General features: G+C 43.4%; 1 protein-coding gene across 1 annotated transcript in view; it reads left to right on the top strand.

Annotated features, from left to right (window-relative positions):
- Nucleotides 1–22,646, top strand: part of LOC139262477 (glutamate receptor ionotropic, delta-2-like) — a 644,533-nt gene extending 621,887 nt beyond the window's left edge. The window contains exons 15-16 of the mRNA XM_070877660.1: nucleotides 19,248–19,485; nucleotides 22,299–22,646. Of these exons, the coding sequence (XP_070733761.1) occupies nucleotides 19,248–19,485; nucleotides 22,299–22,646 (586 nt within the window). The remainder of the gene's footprint in view (nucleotides 1–19,247; nucleotides 19,486–22,298) is intronic.
- The last annotated feature ends 668 nt before the right edge of the window (nucleotides 22,647–23,314 follow it).

The raw sequence follows: 23,314 nt of genomic DNA, 5'->3' as shown, positions 1-23,314 counted from the left end.
CTACCCCACCTCCTTTTCCTTTTATTCTATCTTTCCTGAATGTTGAATACCCCTGGATGTTGAGTTCCCAGCCCTGATCATCCTGGAGCCACGTCTCCGTAATCCCAATCACATCATATTTGTTAACATCTATTTGCACAGTTAATTCATCCACCTTATTGTGGATACTCCTTGCATTAAGACACAAAGCCTTCAGGCTTGGTTTTTTAACACCCTTTGTCCTTTTAAACGTTAACTTTGTTTCTCTCTCCTGAAATGCTGCCTGAAATGTTGAGTATTTCCAGTATTTTATGTTTTTATTTCTGAATTCCAGCATCCGCAATATTTTGTTTTTGCATGAGAAGACTGAGTATGGTGATTGTCAAGATCGTAACTTTGTAACACCAACTCATTTCCCTTTCTTTTGTCTTCCAGGAATTTCATGCATACAAGAAGTGTCGCTGGACATGCATGAGGAAGATTTTTCAGAGGACCTAATTCCTTCGAGGGTGCACCATCGCAGGACATACAGCCACGCACCAGCACAGATACTCGCACTTCGGTGGGTCTAGTTAGACAGTTGGGTTTTCACCTGGTGATTCACAACTCACAAGTGAGCATGAGCAGACACTGGCAGCAGGGACAGCTGTGTAGAGTCGACATCAGGGGCACAAGCCTCTCCAAGTTCTGCTCAACTGGGCACAGATGCTGAACCCCAGGGGCTATTGTTGAGAAGGAGATACTAGAGATATATCAGCAACTTAGGCAGGTACTGAAAGACGTGCAAAGCACACTTTCCACAACAGCAGAGAGGATGGAGAATTCCAACTCGATTGCTGGTGGATTGGTGGTGCAGGGAATTGCAAGAATGTCTGTCATGGAGAGAATGGCTGCCTCCATGGAGTGTCAAGCATCACTCTCAAGTGAATCTATGCAGACCAAGATCACGACCGTGCAGACTTTGGATATCAAGATTTCTGACGCCTTAAAGAATATGACAGATATCTTATCAGTGGCCTTACAATGAAACACTGATCTTCACCAAGCTGGTCAGCAGCAGAGTGGTAGGAGTGATTTGACACTGTGTAAGTGGTTTTTCCCCTAGTGGTTTTGAATCACCCCTCTTACAACAGTTCTAGACATCGGAATTATAGCCGTTGAACAGTAATATACAATCATAGACAGATCTTTCGGTGTCAACCATCACAATGCTTTTATTCAAGTTAAAGCACACACCTGAACCCAATAAAACACACCCTGGTGGTGTAAAACAAACAAACACATTACAACACACAGTCTGGCCTGTCTAAGCAGGCCCCTAACATGAAGTACCCAGGTCTAAAACACCCCTGCTCAGATTCAAAATTGCACCACCGATTTTGTCCAACAGAGTGTGCGTATGCCTATGATCCTTGGAGAAAACCTCCCCATTAAACCCCTAAGGCTTGGTTAGGACACAAGACACCCTTTCACACTGTGCGGTGGTCTTAAAGATGCATGGGCTGGGATAAATGCTCACCAATCACCCCTCTGGCTTACTCACTGCTTCTCCCGATGAGGCGTATCTTCTGGGTCTGTATCAATCTGTGGTATTCAAGTCCAGTCTCAAGGTCAGCTTCCTAGTTGAAATAGCGAGGCTCTCTTTGCTCGAAGATTATGTTTTTTCTCTCCGTCCGAGACAGAGTGCTCAGTCCTTCTGCGTTGAATGAAGCAAACAGGCATAGAAGAGGGGAGAGAGAAAGAGATGGCTGCAAACTGCCATCTTTTATATCTGCAAAATGCCTCTTCTCGCCCAAAAGTTCAACTGTTCTTCCCCTGAGGCTGTATAACTGAAAAGCAAGACACATCTCCAGCCTGTCTCTTTGTTACTGGGCCTCTTCCTGTGGATCTGGCTCTGAAAAGTCTGGGTGACCACATCGTTTCCTTTGTCTTTCGACGGCCTGAACACCGGCCACTTTACTTAATGTCTCACTGCTGGGTTCCCATTACATGACAAAAGGCGCCCATCAACCATGATGTTCCTGCTTTCAGCCATTGACCCATCCCCGCCCAGCTGATGTGTATTCCTGTGGGGTATGTTTGGACGTGTCCCACTTCAGCTGTCTGCTCTTCTGCAGTAACAGAAAAATGCCCAAGCAAAGTGCAAACTTAAATCCAAATGTGTGTTTTCGCTGAATTCTTACAACTGGCCCAGGAGAGAGGTGATGGTGAAATGGGAACTTTACTCAAAGCTCTTCCACTTTTCATCTATTGCCCACTACCCCCCCCTCCCCGCCCCCCACAGCCAGTACCCGACATGCTGCCTCATCTCCTGGTCACCAAGCTTGTCCCTGCACAGGTGCAAGTGGAGTGGTCTTTGGTGGAGACCTCATGGGCTTTGACACCGAGAGGGCACAGGCCAAAAACATCTTAGCAGTCAGGGCAGGGAACTGAGCAGCCTCAGTCTACCTTTGCTAAAGCCACACGGGATGCATAGGCATGCATTGCAGTAGGAAACATAAGAGAAAGCTATTGTAATTCACCAAGGGTATGCAGATAGATGTTTGACAAAATGTTATGTGGTTAAGTTGTCTTTTCCTACAACAGCACATACAATTTATTGCTTAGCACCACTTCCTCATCTTGCACATTATTGCGCCCTGAATGTCAACTTGCCCATTCTCTTGTTTCATGAAGAATGTTAATACGTGACGGGATCCATTGGGTGGTGGATCTCGTTGTAGCATTCCTGTGCCTCATTGGTGGGGTTCCTTATAGGTATCCTGAACCAAATTTAAAGGCAGTATCCCTTGTCTCCTATGAGCCAGTCCTTAAGTATGCTTTCTGAAATGAAAAGGACTGATACATTGGACTTCCACAGTATGAAAGCATCATGAAGGCTCCCAGGGAATCTGGCACACACCTGCATGAACCTCCTTTTGTGGTTGCACATCAGTTATGCATTGATGGAATAATAACCCTTGCGGTTTATAAAAACTCCTGGTTGCTGTGATGGTGCTCGGATTGCAACGTGTGTGCAGTCGATGGCCCCCCGTACCTGTGTGAAAGCAGCCAGAAAGGCTATTGTCATACAGGGGAGGTTTACATAACACTCAGCACTGGCAAACAGTCCATCCATCAACTACTTTACGCATTTATGTGCAGCGGACAGCGAGGCCATAGATATGTCTTTGATAGCGCCAAGGAAGGAACCAGAAGCAAAAAGATTGAGGGTGATGGTGACTTTCACAGCCACTGGTAACTTGTGGCCGCCAGGTCCAGCAAGTAGCGATCTTCTTCTAGGAGGCTGTGGATGTTTGCGACCACCTGCCATAACAGCCTCACCCAGCGAAAGTTGGACATGCAACAGAAGTGCTGCTTCAACATCTGTTTAATAATGCGAGATGAAATTGGAAGTCTGCATTCCACCTTGTGAGTGAGTGGCATCTGTAACTATTTGCAGGGGAGTCCATAAGATGTGAGATCCAAACTAAGGCATTGCTTCTGTTCAGACTGCTGATCTTGTAGCTTATATCACCTAGGACTTGAATTTACAGGAAGTTCTCATTTCTGGCTTGGAGAAGCAAGGAGACCAACTCACATTAACCTCGGTGGGAAGCTTCCTACTCCTAAGCAGTAGCCAGGGGGCATGATCACTGGTCACCCAGAAAGGGGCATCTGGCAGTTGTGGCGTGCCGGAAGATGTGTGACTTAAGCATGTTGATGCCAAATCTACCTAACACAGCTCACTGCCACTGAAGAAGTAGCATTTGGGAGCAGCCAGCCCATGTAAGAGCCAAAATGCTACCAATAATTGCATGGTCATCTCATGACCTTCAGAAAGGGATGTAGTGCCACAAGCATAACATTATGCACACATTGAAGAGCAGTAGCTGCCATCACACGTTTACTCCCCCTGCTGAGGTAATACTTAGAAGAAACACGAGATTATGGAGCAGATGCCAAACAATACATACTTTCACTAGTGGCAAGCACTCGTAAGCAAACAGTAACAATGGTGAGCAAATAATTCATACATGAAGCATTACTATTAAATTAATGTGGTTGCACCTTTGGAATGTGTAGCGATTTACTTTCAGAAGGGACAATTTAATATAGAAGATAGTGGGTTATAAGCAGAAATGGTAGTTGGGGCAGTGTTGATTTAGCAGAGTATGTTGTTTGTTGGGTCACTATATTACAATGTAGTCGCTGGAGAAATACCACCAACGATGTCTCCACAAGATCCTACAAATCCCTTGGGAGGACAGACGCACCAACATTAGTACCCTCGACCAGGCCAACATCCCCAACATTGAAGCACTGACCACACTTGATCAGCTCTGCTGGGCAGGCCACATAGTTCGCATGCCAGACACAAGACTCCCAAAGCAAGCACACTACTCGGAATTCCTTCATGGCAAACGAGCCAAAGGTGGGCAGTGGAAACATTACAAGGACACTTTCAAAGCCTCCCTGATAAAGTGCACCATCCCCATTGACACCTGGGAGTCCCTGGCCAAAGACCACCCTAAATGGAGGAAGTACATCCGGGAGGGCGTTGAGCACCTCAAGTCTCATCGCCGAGAGCATGCAAAAATCAAGCACAGGCAGCGGAAAGAGCGTGCGGTAAACCAGTCCCACCCACTCACCCCTTCCCTCAACAACTATTTGTCCCACCTGTCACAGAGACTGTGGTTCTCATATTGGACTGTACAGCCACCTAAGAACTCATGTTAAGACTGAAGCAAGTCTTCCTTGATTCTGAGGGACTGCCTATGATGATGATGATATTACAATGGCCATAAGACCATTCATGCAAGAGCATATTTACAGAATTAAATAAAAGTCTGTCGAACAATGTTTGATGTTTCTGTCTTTCTAGTGCGCACCAACCTCATGATTTTTTCTTCCTCATAATGCAGCACTTCTCTTCCTATTCCCTTTCCTCATCAAGGCTTCAAGCTGACCCTTTTGGTTCTTTCTGGACTTCAAAATGATGCAATCTGCAGAAGGCACAGATAACTTTTGGATATCTCGTCCTCCCACCCCAATTTGTCCAAACATCAGAATCTGCTTGAATATGCCAAATGAATGTTTCACCAGAATTCTGGTGGCCACATAAGCTATGCTGGAGCTTTGTTCTGCCTCTATTAAGGGATTTATCAGTGTCTCACCAGCCAGCACTCCTTGGGGCCAAAACTGCCCCTCAGGCCTGTTATTGTCAGAAATTGGTGGCCACGTTGCGGAGTGCAATGGCCATCGAATTTTCGTGTAACGGCCGCCTTTTTAAACTTCCGCTGCTGTAGTAGCACGGCGGTGACCCGATTCCCCCCTACCGCTCCACAGCTGCCAATCCATCCTAAGTGCATCATAAGAGTGCGCACCACCGATGTCCGTGCCCCCCCCGGCCCGCCCAATGGCAAATTTCCACCGAGAAAATCTTCTTGCTACCGGGCAGTGCCAAAAGCTGCTTTTTTCAAACTGAGGCTGTGTCCTTCTAAAATGGTGGTGCAGCTCCCATTAAAGGGGAAGGCGCACTGCCGCTGTCACCATTTTTATTTTATCAGCCAACTGCCATATTGGGCTGACAATTATGCCCCCGGGTTCGGCCGGGCCGCTAACGGGCAGCCTGGCACCCCCTCAGGCTCACCCTTTTAAGTGAAGTGGAGAGTCGTGGTGACGCGGCACCGTGATGATGTCATCATGACTGACAACGGCGGCCACTTCACCCCCCTCCCCCAACTTCTGCCCCTCTAGTGTGCTCACTGCCATATATCCGCTCCTATTATGACCGACTTCCAGTCCGCCGATAAGAAAAAGCCAAAGAGCGGAATTTCGCTCAAGGGGCCACTGCATCCATCACGACGGTAACAACGCGAGAAACGGGCTAGTTGCGGTGGGCAATTTCGGCCCATTCATTTTCTTAACAACCAGTCTGCCTGCTACTTCAAATAGTGGTGGTATTGTTGGGTGCTACAAAATGAATGCATCGAGTGGATATCATGGACGAATCCACAATGTTGGAGGTGCTTTATAATTATATGGTGTTACATTCTTATAGACATTTTCACACAAAAGATTTAATTGTAGAAATATAGATGGAATTTTATTCTGTGTGTCTTCAATGTCTTGGTGAGACCGCAACTGGAGTATTGTGTGCAGTTTTGGTCTCCTTAACTAAGAAGGGATATGCTTGCCATAGAGGGAGTACAGCGAAGGTTCACCAGGCTGATTCCTGGGATGGCAGGACTGTCATATGAGGAGAGATTGGGTCGACTAGGCCTGTATTCACTAGAGTTTAGAAGAATGAGAGGGGATCTCTTTGAAACGTATAAAATTCTGACTGGGTTGGACAGACTGGATGCGGGGAGGATGTTTCCCCTGACTGCGAAGTCTAGAACCAGGGATCACAGTCTCAGGACACGGGATAGGAAATTTAGGACCGAGATGAGGAGAAATGTTTTCACTCAGAGGGTGGTGAACCTGTGGAATTCTCTACCACAGAAGGCAGTGGAGGCCAAGTCACTGAATATAGTTAAGATGGAGATAGATAGATTTCTAGACACAAAAGGCATCAAGAGGTATGGGGAAAAAGTGGGAATATGGTGTTGAGATAGAGGATCAGTCATGATCATATTGAATGGCGGTGCAGACTCGAAGGGCCGAATGGCCTACTACTGCTCCTATTTTCTATGCTTCTATGTTAATTCCTATTCTACCTATTTTGATTGTTAGAAACAAAAGCAGTTTTCAAAAATGTCGGTGGAAATAAAAGTCAATGGGCTGGCAATTCTGTCTTCTGTCGCCCCAGAGGGGCGGCAATGGCAGAGGAAAGCAGTTGTGCCAGCTTCCAGCTTCCAGCGCCGTGCCGGAATATCCGGTACTGGTATCAACGGGAGGCGGAGCAGGACCGCCCGGGAGAGGCGAGTCGATGTGCAACACTCCTGGTTGCGACACCGGCTCAATTTTCGTGCTCCGTGTCAGGCCCTGGTGGAACCGCCCATGAAAGCGGGCGTTCCAAGCTGTAGCGGCTGCCGTGAGGTAAGTAACGTCAACCTGAGGTAAGTGTGATTGTTTTTTTTTATTGTTTTTTTTGCTATTTTTGTTGTGGTGTATTGGCAATGTTTTGGGTGGGTTTTTTTCAGGTTTTATTTTCCCTCAGGCCTCCGTTATGGCGCTCCGAGGCCGGCTCTTTAGCTCGTGATTTTCTCACTGACGTTATGGCAGGAAATCAGGCGAACACCCATGAAAATTCAAAACTGGGAATCCTATTTCATTGACTGTAACTCACTTGTCCAGTTAGAGAAATTTGTTTGTTTTTCTTATAAGACCAACATATGTCATTTACTGAAGTGTTGGCTCCAAATCATCTTTTCCATGGGAATAAAACAATGGGGCCACTGATTGTATGAAAGTACTCTTCCAACATTCTGTACTGTTTATTTTTTTCCTCCTCAATAAAGAGGTCGTTTTATAGTCAAACTTTCCATTTCCTCTTATCACTTCCTCGTATCGCGCTCTACCTATATCCCCTTTCCTCCGTTCCCCCCCCCCTCCCCCCACCCCCACAACCCTACTTCCTTCTGTATTCGCCCCTGGAAAAAACTCTCTCCCGACTCTCTTACAACTGCACTTATGACCTCCCAACTGTCTGATCTTTGGCCCTCTATTCACCATGACATTTCTGCAGTTACCAATCTGTTCAATCACACCCTCATCGCCAGCTTTGATGCCCTAGTACCTTTTAAAACAATTCCTCTCTCTCACCCTGGCCGTTCGCCCTGGTATAGCCTGATATTCACTCCCTTAAGTCCATGGGATGCAGACTTGAACGGATATGGCGAACAACTGGTTTAACCATTCATCACCAGGTCTGGCTAGACCACATAAAGCATTATCGGGACCTGCTCACGTCTGCCAGAATTTCTCACTATTCCAGAATCATTCTGGAGTGCAAAGATAAACCATGGCCTCTATTCTCCACTGCTAACTGTCTTCTTAAACCCTTCTCCCCAGTCTCCACCCTCACCTCTGACAATAAGTGCGAGGAGCTCATGGACTTCTTTAATCTAAGATCGAGACTATCGTTCAGCCACCCCATGCCTCTTCCCTTCCTTCCCCTAGCTCACCGGGCCAAACTTCCCTAAGGATCCCCCTGCCTAGCTCTGACTTCACATTTTTCTCCAGTTTCTCTCCGATCTCCCCTCATGACCTCTCCGAACTCATCTTGTCCATGAAGACGCACTTCCTGCTCCCTTGATCCTATTCCCACCAAACTGCTGACTGCCCAATTTCCTTTTCTAGCTCCTATGTTAGCTGACATTGTTAACGGTTCTCTCTCTTCAGGTACTGTCACCCTCTCCCTTAAATCTGCCGTTATGACCCCTCTCCTCAAAAAAAATCAACCTTCGATCCGTCCATCCTTGCAAACTACTGTGCCATCTCCAACCTTCCTTTTCTCTCAAAAGTCCTTGAACGTGTTGTGTCGCCTCCTAAATCCGTGCCCATCTTTCCTGCAACTCCATGTTTGAATTCCTCCAATCCAGTTTCCACGCAATGCCACAGTACTGAAATGGCTCTCATCAAAGTCACAAAGTGACAAAGGCAAACTATCCCGCCTCGTCCTTCTTGACTTGTCTGCAGCCTTTGACACGGTTAATCACTCCTTCCTTCTTCAATGCTTCTCCACCATCGTCCAGCTGGGTGGGACTGCACTCGCCTGTGTCCATTTTTTCTATTTAATCATAGCCAAAGAATCACCTGCAACAGCTTCACTTCCTGTCCCCGCATCGTTATCTCTGGTGTCCCCCAAGGTTCTATCCTTGGCCCCCTTCTATTTCGCAACTACATGTTGCCCCTTGGCGACAGCATTCAAAAACATAGTGTCAATTTCCACATGTTCGCTGACGACATCCAGCTCTCTCTCACTGGCACTTCTCTTAACCTCTCCACTGTCTCCAAATTGTCAGACTGCTTGTCCGACATCCAGTTCTGGATGAGCAGAAATTTTCTCCAATTGAATATTGGGAAGACCGAAGCCATTGTTTTCGATCTCCATCACAAACTCCGTTCGATAGCCAATGACTCCATTCCTCTCCCCAACTTCTGTCTGAGGCTGAACCACATTGTTCGCAACCTTGGTGTCATATTTGACCCTGAAATGAGTTTTCGACCACATATCTGCAGTATAACTAAGACCGCCTATTCCCACCTCCGTAACATTGTCCATCTCCGCCCTTACCTCAGCTCATCCGCTGCTGAAACCCTCATCCATGCCTTTGCTACCTCTAGACTTGACTATTCCAATGCACTCCTGGTTGGTCTCCCATGTTCTACCCTGTGTAAACTTGAGGTGATCCAAAACTCTGCTGCCCATGTCCTAACTCGCACCAAGTCCCGTTCACCCATCACCCCTGTGCTCGCTGACCTACATTAGCTCCTGGTTAAGCAATGCTTTGATTGCAAAATTCTCATCTTTGTTTACAAATCCCTCCATGGTCTCGCCGCTTCCTATCTCAGTAATCTCCTTCAGCCCCACAACCCCCCCGAGATGTCTGCGTCCCTCTAATTCTGCCCTCTTGAGCATCCCTAATTATAATCGCTCAACCATTGGTGACCGTGCCTTCTGTTGCCTAGACCCCAAGCTCTGGAATTCCCTGCCTAAACCTTTCTACGTCTCTATCCTCCTTTTAGACGCTCCTTAAAACCTACCTCTTTGAATAAGCTTTTGGTCACCTGCTCTACTTTCTCCTTACATGGCTCCGTGTCAAATCTTTTGTCTCATAATACTCCTGTGAAGCGCCTTGGGACGTTTTACTACATTAAAGGCGCTTTATAAATATAAGTTGTTGTTTTTGTTCATTCATTGTAGTTCAATGTCTGTCATTCCCACAACTCATTGGCTGTCCTACAGAGGGAAGTCATGGTTAGTCAAGCCCTTTACTCAGCAAGCTAAGTCGCAATAACCCCCTCTATTGGGTTCACCATACTGCACAGGTTAGTTATAATCGTCCTCATCTCTATCTGTTTTAACAGTTTTAGAATTAGGTCAATTCCACCAGGCCTGCATTTGACTTAATATCAGTATTTACACCCTGATTTAACTGCAGGATCCAAAAGGGAAAATTCAGGTCCAGAAACTTAAATTTGAAATGCATACTATAACAAAGAAAAAAGCCAAAATAAATGTGTTTCCACTGGCATTTACCATGTTGAACAGATAATAATATTTCTGCCAGCACTTAACATTTTGTTAAGATACAGCAATGGATAAAATACAACTATGTATATTACTATTGTGAAATTTGGTTCCTGCAGCATATATACTACACGTACTAGAAACATGCAGTTAGCTATGAAGGTGACAGTATAGATGGGCTGGATTAATGATAAATCATTTTAATTTGTATATAATACATACATAATGCACACCATCATAAGATGTGTACTTAGGTTTAGTGATATGAGTGGAAGAATGCTGTTCGAGCAAGCAGTATAGTCTGCCCTCTGCAGGAAAGGCAGTACCATACTTTACACCATACCATCAGAGAAGAAGGTGCTAGTATTTTGGAAGTGCAATTGGCAGCAAATTACATCATGCTAGGTACTGAGTGCTAATTACGACCATTATGCACTCATAATAGATCTTTACCATCGTGCCTATAATTGATAATACTGTAACAATGGTTTAATGTAAAGTACTGTCAAATATCAATACGCCAAATTAAATAAGTTAAAAGTTTATTGTTTTATAATTTCATTTAAATTTTAAATTTTGAACATGCAGAACTGCACAATAAATGTATCCCAAGATGCACATTTAAACTGAATTTAAATTATTCAGAAGTGTGAAATCTGCAGCATGATATTAATGAAACTGCATTTGCATCATAAATAAAGGTGACACATTAGAGTACGAGTACCTTATGCTATGTTGGTAGACATATGAATTTAATTCCCAATTCTGCTGAATCTGCTGTAAGGAGGAAGAAAAAAATACAGTTGTCACCAGGCTTTTCAGCTTGCTTCTTGACAGTCACAGTGTCAGAGTCCTGGCTAATCGTAAACAGTTCTTACATTGTCCCTTCCCCCTCTTCCCTGTTGACAAACCAGGGAAAATAGTAGGCTTGATCCTATCACAAAATATAACAACAATAATTACAAGGCAATTAAAAGCATCATTTCAATCCAAAAAAGACAAACTTTATTTGCTTTATTTATGTTGAAAATCTACCAGACATACAGGCTGCCATTTTCATTTTAAATTTGGTCGCTACAGAGCAGGAGATTCCAGTGATAGAAATCAAAGCAGAGCAAATAAGTTTGTCAGTTCCCTATACTGCAGAGATCACCCACATGCCAGAATCTTCCCAGCCCTGCGAGTGTGGGTTTGGAGGCGGGCCCGTTGTCAAATTGGCCCTGATTGGCAGCAGAATGCAAGCTCGCTCTGTACCCGCCTCCTTGTCAGTTTCTCAACTGTCGGGTCTGTGTGCAGATCGCAGACCTGATACCAAGTGGTGGGCCAATCAATTAAGATGCTTAAGAGATAATTTAAAGGTATTTAAAAAGATTTTACCCAGGCACTTACCATTTAAAAAAAATTCATTCATGGAATGTGGGAGTTGCTGACAAGGCCAGCATTTATTGCCCATCCCTATTTACCCTTAAGAAGATGGTGGTGAGCCACCATCTTGAATTGCTGCAGTCTGTGTGGTGAAGATACTCCCACAGTGCTATTGGGGAGGGAGTTCCAGGATTTTGACCAGTGGCGATGCATTTTACCAAGTTTTCAATGAGTTTGCCATCCCTCCGGTTTCGCGCCAGGTGAGTGTGTTGGGTTCTCAGTGATTCTCCATTGCGTTGGCTAGTTGACAGTTGCAGAAGTGGTATAAAAGCTACCGTTTCACAGCTGTTCACTTTCCAATGTCAGAAGCTGAAGCCTTCAGGATTTGAATAAAACTTTTGAGCTGTATGCAGTTTGGAAGTGTTTGCAGTGAACTTTAATCACTGTAACCTCCTTGGAGCAACCTCTCGCACCATTGACAAATCGTTTCTGTCATCTCAACCTCACCTGACATCTATTCCAGCAGCATTGGTGTCCTTGAAAAAATCTCACCTTGATCTTCAAAATCACACCACAATCAGCTCCAAAACCAACATCACTAAACACACCAGCATCAGCAACAACACCAACCTTCCCCACAATTACCTGATGCTGCACAGGACACAGGGCATCAGCACTTGACCACATTGCTGCCTGGGAGGTCAGGGATGGCATCACCATGGGCACACTTACTTCACTTGACACTGTGCCCCCTGTGTACAAAATATAGATTTCGACGTTTGACAACACATTAGCAGAAACTCTACATGAAAATTGCAAAAACACCCCAGTGCCTACCCTTGTGTGTTGTTAGTTGGTATAATTGCACTAGGATGAGATGAGTGTGAGGGGTGGCGACTGAGTTGGGGAAGTGATAATGTAGAGAGGGATGAGCGGAGGTGCAAAGTAAGTTGGTGTGAGTAAGGATGTGCAGAAGTAGGGAAGGGATGGCAGAGTGATGGGGATGTGATGCATGGCACAGCAGAATGAGGTTGAGTTTGGCTTTGCAGTAACGTTTTGTGATCTACTGAGTTAATTGAAAGGTTTGCGCCACTGCAGTCAGGCCCTCCTGACGACATCCCTGCCTGTGCTCTCCTGTGCAATGTGCAACCAGGCTGCGTTGGTCGCCTAGGGATGTCTCTTCCGTCCCTTGGAATGGAAGAGAACTTCCTTGCGTGCTGTGACTCCCTCCATAAGCATATGAAGGGAATCATGGGAGAGCCAGGGTGCAACTGTGCCCCTCTATGCAGTGCTTGACAACATTTGCAGCACCGCAATGCTGTAGAACACTGACAGCACAACCATCAAATTAAATATGGCCTTGGTCCCTTTAAAGAAACTGGCTGATGATACATCATCAAATGACATCATCAGGCCTGCTTCCTTCAATTGGCCAGGAAATGCACTGGACAAGCTGAACGAACCCAATAAGAGGAAAATCATTTTGGACAATGGGCTGGAACCAGCAGCGAGGTCGGGACCTGCCACCGATCCCGGCCACCATGGACCTGCCGAGGTAGGTGAAATCGTGGCCTGGAAGTCGGAAACAAAATCAGAAAGAGCAGGAAGCACACAGCGGGCCAGTCAATACTGATGGAGGGAATAGATAGTCCATATTTTGACCTTGGACTCTTTCTCAGAACTAAAAATAAGAGATAAACAAGCATATAAGTAAAACGAGAAAAAGGGGGAAGGAAAGGAAAAAACAGAGAGGAAGTATCAATGGAATAATTGTTAAATAATGTAACAAATCATTCAGTCAAGTAATAGAAAGAAACATAAAATAAATTAAAGATACAAAGAATGTGTGAATACTGGAGGCAGTGGGAATCCTAAGGAAAAGGCAAGATAATGGGACAGATGGAAAACATGGAAAATTGGGGATCATTCCACTGATACTTCCTCTCAATTTCAGCCTCGGCCCTTTTTTCCATTAACTTGTTAATCTCTTACTGCTCAATTCTGAAGAAGGGTCTGAGCCCGAACTTTCAACTGTTTGACCCAGCCCCCCACCCCGCCCCTTTCTAGCATTTACAGGTTTTGTTTCATTATTTTCTCACCCCACTCCTGAATCCACTGCTACTCCCACAACTCACTCACTGTACTGCAGAAGGTAGTCAGTTAGTCCAACCATTTATTATGTTGCTGAGATCAATCACAGACAGCTCTGCTTCTCAATCACTAGATTAAGTATTGTTCCTTTAACTTTTCATGACAATGACTGAAGCCGATGCTGTACTGCGGAAGGTAGTCAGTGAGTCCAACCATTTATTATGTTGCTGAGATCAATCACAGACAGCCCTACTACTCAATCACTAGATTAGTTATTGATCTCCTCAATCGAGATTCTGCCTTTGACTCGAGTGTTCCCGACTCCATTCCGCAGCATGCTACCCGCCACCACCTCAGTGAGACCCCAACACTGCACGAGGTAGAAAAAGCCATAAGACAGCTAAAAAACCAACAAGGCTACAGGAGCGGATGGAATTGCTGCTGAGGCACTGAAGTATGGCGGAGAGGCACTGCTGGCGAGAATACACAACCTCATCTCTCTCATCTGGAAGGAGGAGAGCATGCTGGGAGATCTTAGAGATGCAGTGATCGTGACCATCTTTAAAAAAGGGGACAAGTCCGACAGCGGCACTACAGAGGAATCTCCCTGCTATCAGCCACTGGGAAAGTCGTCACTAGAGTCTTCCTCAACCATCTTCTCCCCATGGCCGAGGAGCTCCTCCCGGAGTCACAGTGCGGATTTTGTCCCCTCCGGGGCACAACGGACATGATTTTTGCAGCGCGACAGCTGCAGGAAAAATGCAGGGAACAGCGCTAGCCCTTATACATGACCTTCTTCGACCTTACAAAGGCCTTTGACACTGTCAACAGTGAGGGTCTATGGAGCGTCCTCCTCCGTTTCAGATGTCCCCAAAAGTACGTCACCATCCTCTGCCTGCTCCATGACGAGATGCAGGCCGTGATCCTTACCAACGGATCCATCACAGACCCAATCCATGTCCGGACCGGGGTCAAGCAGGGCTGCGTCATCGCCCCAACCCTCTTCTCAATCTTCCTCACTGCCATACTCCACCTTACAGTTGACGAGCTCCCCGCTGGAGTCGAACTAAACTACAGAACCAGTGGGAAGCTGTTCAACCTTCGCCGTCTCCAGGACCAAGACCACTCCAACTTCTGTCGTCGAGCTACAGTACACGGACGATGCCTGCTTCTGTGCACACACAGAGGCTGAACTCCAGGACATAGTCAACGTATTTACCGAGGCTTATGAAAGCTTGGGGCTTACGCTAAATATCAGTAAGACAAAGGTCCTCCATCAGTCTGTCCTCGTCACACAGCACTGCCCCCCAGACATCAAGATCCACGGCGCGGCCCTGGACAATGTGGACCACTGCCCTTATCTCGGGAGCCTCCTATCAACAAGAGCAGGCATTGACGACGTGATCCAACACCGCCTGCAGTGCGTCAGTACAGCCTTCGGCCACCTGAGGAAAAAAGTGTTTGAAGACCAGGCCCTCAAAACTGTTAACAATCTCATGGACTACAGGGCTGTAGTAATATCTGCCCTCCTGTATCACTCAGAGACGTGGACCATGAACAGTAGACACCTCAAATCACTGGAGAAATACCACCAGCGATGTCTCTGCAAGATCCTGCAAATCCCCTGGGAGGATAGATGCACCAACATTAGCGTCCTCATCCAGGCCAACATCCCCAGCATTGAAGCACTGACCACACTCGATCAGCTCCGCTGGGCAGGCCACATAGTTCGCATGCCAGACACGAGACTCCCAAAGCAAGCGCTCAACTCGGAACTCGTCCACGGCAAATGAGCCAAAGGTAGGCAGAAGAAATCTTACAAGGACACCCTCAAAGCCTCCCTGATAAAATGCGACATCCCCACTGAAACCTGGGAATCTCTGGCCAAAGAGCTCCCTAAGTGGAGGAAGTGCATCCGGGAGAGCGCTGAGCTCCTCGAGTATCGTCGCCGAAAACATGCAGAAATCAAGCGCAGGCAGCGGAAGGAGTGTGCGGCAAACCAGGCTCCCTGCCCACCCTTCCCCTCAACCACTGTCTGTCCCACCTGTGAGAGAGACTGTGGTTCTCGTATTGGACTGTACAGCCACTTAAGAACTCATGCTAAGAGTGGAAGCAAGTCTTCCTCGATCCCGAGGGACTGCCTATGATGATGATATTGTTCCTTTACCTTTTCATGACAATGGCGAAACTGAAATAAAAAGAGAAAATGCTGGAAGTATACAGCAGGTCCATCAGCACAAGGACAAACAAAGATAAACAATGTAAGGAAAAACATTTTGGTTGTGTGAACTTTGATAGAACTCATCTATTTTTGTATTTCAGTTACTCTCACCACCCTCCTACTATACTATTCCAGATTCTTGCCAAAAGTAAAATACACCCACGATCCTGATAAGTCTGATTTAGTATCTGAAGGAATGGAACTATAAGATTTGAAATTGATTTAATACTAACTTGCAGAAATGAGCTCGGGAGTTCGTGAATGCAGCTTTTTAAGTATTGACCCTCCTGACAAACATATGAAAGCTGAGTAAAATTACCAGAATATATTCTTTAAACAAGATCAAAAAAACACTCAAGGCAGCTGTAGACTGCACTATTTATATAAATTATTTATATATTTTTAAATCCTTTGAGTTTTTTGTTATACAGCTTGCAGTATTGATGCTACTTATCCTAGACACATTCAGTTAAACAGCAGATTTTATGTGGTAGTGTTTTTCATGTACCTCCACCTTTGTAATAAAATTGAGTATACAGGATAATATCTGGTGGTTATACAACTGATGGGGAGATACTTAGTCAGAAAAATAAATATTATTACAAACAAATGAGTTACAAAAAAAATCACATCAATACCCCGAACTGTATTTCACGATTCAGCAGCGCAAGGAGGCTGTAACCTCTGTTACCCACTCAGACAGGTCAGCCAATACATACTGTCCCTACCTCAATATATGGCCTTCGACATGCTCACAATGAAAATAAATGAAAGTAAAATACATTTTTAATACATGTAATTGTTATTCAAGTAAAATATTCAAGCAAATCAGTGGAATTTGCTGCCTCAGAGAGCTGTGGAAACCAGGATATTGAATAAATTTAAGACAGAAATAGACAGTTTCTTAAATGATAAAGGGTTTATGGGGAGCAGGTGGGGAAGTGGAGCTGAGTCCATGATCAGATCAGCCATGATCTTATTGAATGGCGGAGCAGGCTCGAGAGGCCGTATGGCCTACTCCTGTTCCTATTTCTTATGTTCTTATGTTCTAAATATATGTTCAATAGATGAAATAATGTTTGTTAAATTAAATAGTTCTTGTTTAATTAAATAGTTCTTATTAATTCATTATGTATACTTAATATTTGTGTTTGTAACACCAGCAAAAAAAATCAACATCATCTAATCCATGACCAGATTATATATTCAGGCTCAATGTATTATTCATGGTCCTCTAATCAAACCTGCACAGATAAATTAAGTGAGATTTCTCCATTTATACTGCAGTGTATCTATTGCAGTGTCATCATTTCTGTTTTGAACTTACACAGGCAAACACTATTTGGGAAATGTATTTCTCTACTATTTGAACAATGAGTAACATGAAATGGATATGGTGGTTGGAACAAGGAATGCAGTCAACAGATTGAAATTAATACGGTTGCAAATTCACCAGCCATTCAGAATACTCGGCCTCTGAATTGATCTTGGGATGAAACCTCTGCCAGAGTTGAATTTACTTGAAGCCAGGACTAATTACCAGTCTAGACCTCACTGTCTATCAGAGATAAATCTGTGTAGTTTTGGTTTCAATCTGACATCTGATTGGCAGTGCAGTATAAATAGGGTGTTTGTTTTTTCAAGTAAAATGTGGAGTAATTGCTTGTTTGCATGGCATGCATTAATAATCTGTTTTTAATAACACAAGGCTTATGAAATGTAAATAGAAATGTATTTTAAACAGTAAACATATCCCTGATGAGTTACTACTAAATGGGAGTTCCCATTAAAGCAAGTCAGTCAGTCAGGCCCACTCCAACTTCCCCAAATAAAGGTCACCGACAGTGAGTCCCATAATTCTATCCCAACCCACTGACTGTATTATACTGGTCAGCCATATGTATGGGTACCACCATAACTGTCAGTTTATGTTTTCAAAGAATTGCCTGCCATTGCCCTATGATGATTTTGTGACAGTATTGTCGGCTAGATTGATTAGTGTATTGTCCCACCTATGAAAAACTGATAGACCTCCTATCTCAGACCATGGAAGTGATTGCACAGATTTGGATCTGCTTTACATGTGATCCTATCTGCATTAAAATCCTAAATAAAATATTCAGAAATGTTGTACATTTTAAATTTGTGTACCACTTTTCCAAATTTTGATAAAAGGCACTCCTTAGATTTTTTTCCCACAATGCATATTTCACTGCAAAGAAACATTCTGAGTTATTAAAACAGCAGAAAGATCGACTCTCATATTTTGCTGAAAATAATCCTGATGACCAAAAATAAACTGGACTCTGAAGCCTGTAAAGAAATCTTTTGTAACTAAGAAAATAACATTGATAGATTATTTTTAATACACTTTCATTAAACTAATTAGTGGGTTGTTTCATGATTGATGCACTAGTGAATTAAAATTAAACATGAAACCTTCAAACACCATCAGTAAAAAAGAGACACTGCAAAATACAATAAGATCAGACATTTAAGACAAATAAAACAAGAAAATGCTGATGACACCCAGATCTACTTTTCCACTATCTCTTTTGACCCCTCCACTGCACCTCTATTGTCAGCCGCAATTTCCTCCAATTAAACATTGGGATGAGCAAAACCATTGCCTTCACCCCGCCCCCCCACAAACTCCGTTTCCTCACCACCAATTACAGCTCCTTACCCAGTGACTGCCTTAGGTTTCAGTCAAATCAGCATTCAATTTGAGCCCATTCAGAATATCCAACACCTTATCCTCTCCATCACAAAGACTGCCTACTTCCACCTCTAAAGTTGTCCACTGCCACCCTTTCCTCGGCCCATCTTCTGAAATCCTCATCCATGACTTTGTCACATTCTAACTTGACTTGTACAATCCTCTCCTGGATGGCCTCCCATCTTCCAGCCTCGATTAACCTCAGCTCATCCAAAACTTTGCTGTCTGTGTCCTAATCCGCAACAAGTCTTGCTCACCCATAATTCCTGTGTTCGCTGACCTATATTGGCTCCCAATCCCCAAGCCTCAAATTTAAAATTCCCATCCTGTGTTCAAATCCCTTCATGGCCTTACCCCTCTCCATCTCTGTAACCTCCTTATGACCCTCTGAGAACTGTTGCCACTTGTGCATCCCAAACTCCCTTTGCCTCAGCATTGAGGGCTGTGCCTTTAGCTGTCTAGGCTCTAAAATCTGGAATCCCCTCCATGAACTCCTTTGCCTCTCTAAAATCATTCTTAAAAATAACCTCTTTGACAAAGCTTTTAGCTAATATCAGCTTCTATCACTTGGCGTCAATTCTTTTCTGATGGTGCTTCTGTGAAGTGCCTTGGGATGTTTTTTTATGTTAAAGGTTGAATGAGTCTTACAAACAATTGTCCTCAAATAACATAGCTTCTGTATTTTTATACAGGCTTCTAGAACTTGAGCAAAGTGGTGAACTGGATGGACTAAAGCAGAAGTGGTGGCCTAAAGCTGGGAAATGTGATTTGCAAAGTCATGTTAAAACGCATGGAAAGGGAGGCCCTATGGATCTACAAAACTTTGCTGGAGCATTTGGTTTTCTTGCTTTGGGTGTTATTTTGGCTTTTATTGCTGCTATGGTAGAAACTTGGTGGAAAGGCAAAAAGAAAACAGACTCTGTTGGAGAGGTAATTCTTACATTTACGATTTCTGAAAACACTAGTCTTTTTGCTGCTGTACATTGCAAAGATTAAGCAAATATGGATAAGAATACACATATTACTTAAGGATATACTTGCTTTGGCAGATGAAGTATAATGTTGGAAATGTGAGGTCATGCACTTTGGCAGAGAAAAATCAAAGAGCAAGTTATTATTTAAATGGAGAAAGATTGCAAAGTGCCTCAGTACAGCGGGACCTGGGGGTACTTGTGCATGAAGCACAAAAGGATAGTGTGCAGGTACAGCAAGTGATCAGAAAGGCCAATGGTATCTTGGCCTTTATTGCAAAGGGATGGAATATAAAAGCAGGGAAATCTTGCTACAGCTATATAAGGTATTGGTGAGGCCACACCTGGAATACTGCGTGCAGTTTTGGTTTCCATATTTATGAATGGATATACTTGCTTTGGAGACAGTTCAGAGAAGGTTCACTAGGTTGATTCCGGGGATGAGCGGGTTGACTTATGAGGAAAGGTTGAGAAGGTTGGGCCTCTTCAGAAGAATGAGAGGTGATCTTATCGAAATGTATAAGATTATGAGGAGGCTTGACAAGGTGGATGCAGAGAGGATGTTTCCACTGATGGGGGAGACTAGAACTAGAGGGCATGATCTTAGAATAAGGTGCCGCCCATTTAAAACAGAGATGAGGAGAAATTTCTTCTCTCAGAGGGTTGTAAATCTGTGGAATTCACTGCCTCAGAGAGCTGTGGAAGCTGGGACATTGAATAAATTTAAGACAGAAATAGACAGTTTCTTAAACGATAAGGGGATAAGGAGTTATGGGGAGCGGGTGAGGAAGTGGAGCTGAGTCCATGATCAGATCAGCCATGATCTTATTGAATGGCGGAGCAGGCTCGAGGGGCCATATGGCCTACTCCTGTTCCTATTTCTTATGTTCTTCTGCTCTTATTTTAAGTAATCATTGGAATCTTTTTACATTTATGGTGCAATTAAATTTGATTTTCATATTTTTCTGATTTAAATATTAGTCTATCTTTTACAACACAAATCTATTGAAGATTGATAGTTATATTATCATCATTTTATTTTATATGATCGATTTCTGTTTATTTTTTTGGAGAGATTTTATTTAAACTATGAGTAACACTGAAATAATTTGAGAAGTTAATAAACCTGATATTGTGAGAGAACGAACATAAAGTACTACACTAAAATTATAAAAATATTGAAGCACCTTTAATTATTAACTGATGATAATGCAGCTCCCTCACAATGTTGAGCATATTAATAGCCCCAAACTTATTTATCAGTGATGCGAATTGATTTTAAAATGTATACTGATGATGAGTAATAGGTTGACGTCCAGTGGCAGTACTTGTATCTAATGGGTGGGATAAAGGGTAGGTTTGGCTCTTTGGCCTTGGTTGCAGCTCAACTAGTGAAGGTGCTCCAAAGATTTTTTTTAAAACCAGGAGAAAGGCAGTGGGAAAATACCTCAAGTGCTTTCCCTATTAAGTGGTTCAAGAATCTCTTGTGTGAGACTTGAGTTAGGATATGCTCTAAAGCAGAACACAACAGATGAGTGGACTGATGATAAGATCAACTGTTATATGGCCACTTTTGTATCAATGATAAACAGTTTTGGGGGCACATTGACACAAAGGTAGCAGAATAACTCAGATGTCAGACCCCAATCATTTGTCTCTAATCAGCTTCTCTTTGTAAAGTCTTTGTTGTCTCTTCTGCATCCAAATTTGCATTAGCTTTATATCATTGGAAATTTGAATATGATGCATTGAAACTGCAAATACATATAATTTGTATGCCACAGAAAGAAGAAGCCTCAACAGGGACTTCTGAGAAATCCCTCTCTACAACCCCCCTCCCCCGCCCATTTTCACCAAGCTCCTATTATGACCCTCTGTTTTCTTCCCTTCAGTCAGTTACTAATGTCTTACCCTTGATACCTTCCGTCTTTAGTTTATAAAAGAGTATTTCATGTGATATTTTAATAAAAGTATTTTGCTCGTCTAGTTAGACACTGTCCTATGGCTACTTCCTATTAATCAGGGATATCTTGCTCCAAAAAAAGTCTGAGGTTGCTCAGATAATTTCTACCCTTTTTGAAGCCATGTTGGCTATATTTTGTAAGGTTATTTTAATACAAGTACTCTTCTATTTTGTTTCTGATTATTGATTCCATTAATTTTCCAATTAATTAAGTTGGACTAATGAGTCTCTGGTTACCTGGCCTGACTCTATTACCCTTGAATATAGCAACGATGTTTGCATGTTTCCAGACTGCTAGAACCTCCCAACCGATCATTGCCTTTATCAACATGATTTTCAGTGCCGTACAAATCTTTCCTGTTTCTCTAAATTCAGTTCAGCTGTTCGGGGGATTTATTAGCTTTCAGTACTTTTAGCTTATCTAGAACCACTGATTTGCTAACCTCAAAATTTGCGCACAGTATGTATTTGATGTAGAAACAGTCTCTTTTTTCTCCCTTAATAGTGCCCCAATCTGTGTTACTTAGCTCAGCCCTTATACTGCTGGACTTCATCTGACATTGTATGCTGAGGTCTGGTCGACTATGCAAGCTGTGGGGAGATCTACCTCCCATAGACTCCCTCAAAAACTGAATCAGAAAGCTGCCATGCACCAAATTGACAACCTCAGACTCCTTCCCCCTTTCCATTAAGAGTTTATGTTGAGGTCCAGGCATTTTTAACTTTTTCATTAATTGTTTAGAATTGTTTTAAATAATTAATGCTAAGGTAATGTTTTGTTAATTGTTTTTTTTCTTTGTCTAATGCAGGAAGAAAATGAAATTGAAATTGATCAGTTTCAGAAACAGACAGACAATCTCTCTAAAGTGGATGAGAATTCTCTTAAATTTTCACCATCATTCGTAGACTTAAATTCCTTTGAACTATCTATGATGCCAGCTGGTGAAAATCAGGAACAGTTCAGTGATTTCAGGAACACTAATTTGACCATGTCAACCTTCATACCTGAGCAGATGCGGAGGACAAGCACATGTAGCTTATCAGCTAAGACTTTATCTGGATTGCCACTGAGTGGCACAGCTGCTCAACAAACTGCACAATACGTATGTACACCACAAAATGAGACAGATTGTAGCAGTCCTTCATCTTTCCTCTGATCCTAATTAAGCTACAGCCCTATGAAATGTGAGTTTCTGAACATTGTAAGTTAACTTATTTTCAGAATGATTTGCCACATGCAGTTATAAGTCTTGTTGGATCAATCTGATTACATTGCTCACTGTAACATCCAGAAAATTAACAATCACATGCATATTCTGGTTACTGGATCCCACAGAATTCTTAAAAGAGCGGAACTCTCATTATTATGCCCAATTTGTCATTTATGTGTCTGATGTAAGAATGTATAGACCTTTATCCCCAGTTTAGTTATTTTCATCCCTCAATCAGCCATTCCCTCTTACCCTGCCCTATGAACCATTCACAGCCCAAAAGAGTGGACAGGTGACCTTCCTAGGCCTCCGTCAATGCTGCCGTAATCCTGACCATCAGGATACATGCAATAGCAGGGGGAATACTGCCTGCTCAAGATCTGCCTAGTCTCCAGCTCATCTTTAGATATTAAGTAGACTATGACAGTAAGCAGCATTCACCACTAAATTAAAAGTTGAAATCAAATTATTAGAAATGAAAGAAACAAGAAGAAAATCAATCAAAGAAAATATGAATTGAAACAGATAAATTGAAAAGGTAAGATGAAATTAGAAAGATGGCTGACTTAATACCAGAACTAATTATCTTCTATTATGTTTGAGCTTATTAAGAT

This window comes from Pristiophorus japonicus, chromosome 4, assembly GCF_044704955.1.
Source record: "Pristiophorus japonicus isolate sPriJap1 chromosome 4, sPriJap1.hap1, whole genome shotgun sequence".
NCBI lineage: Eukaryota > Metazoa > Chordata > Chondrichthyes > Pristiophoridae > Pristiophorus > Pristiophorus japonicus.
Note: the sequence above shows the minus strand (reverse complement) of the source record. Positions and strands in the feature narration are given on the sequence as shown.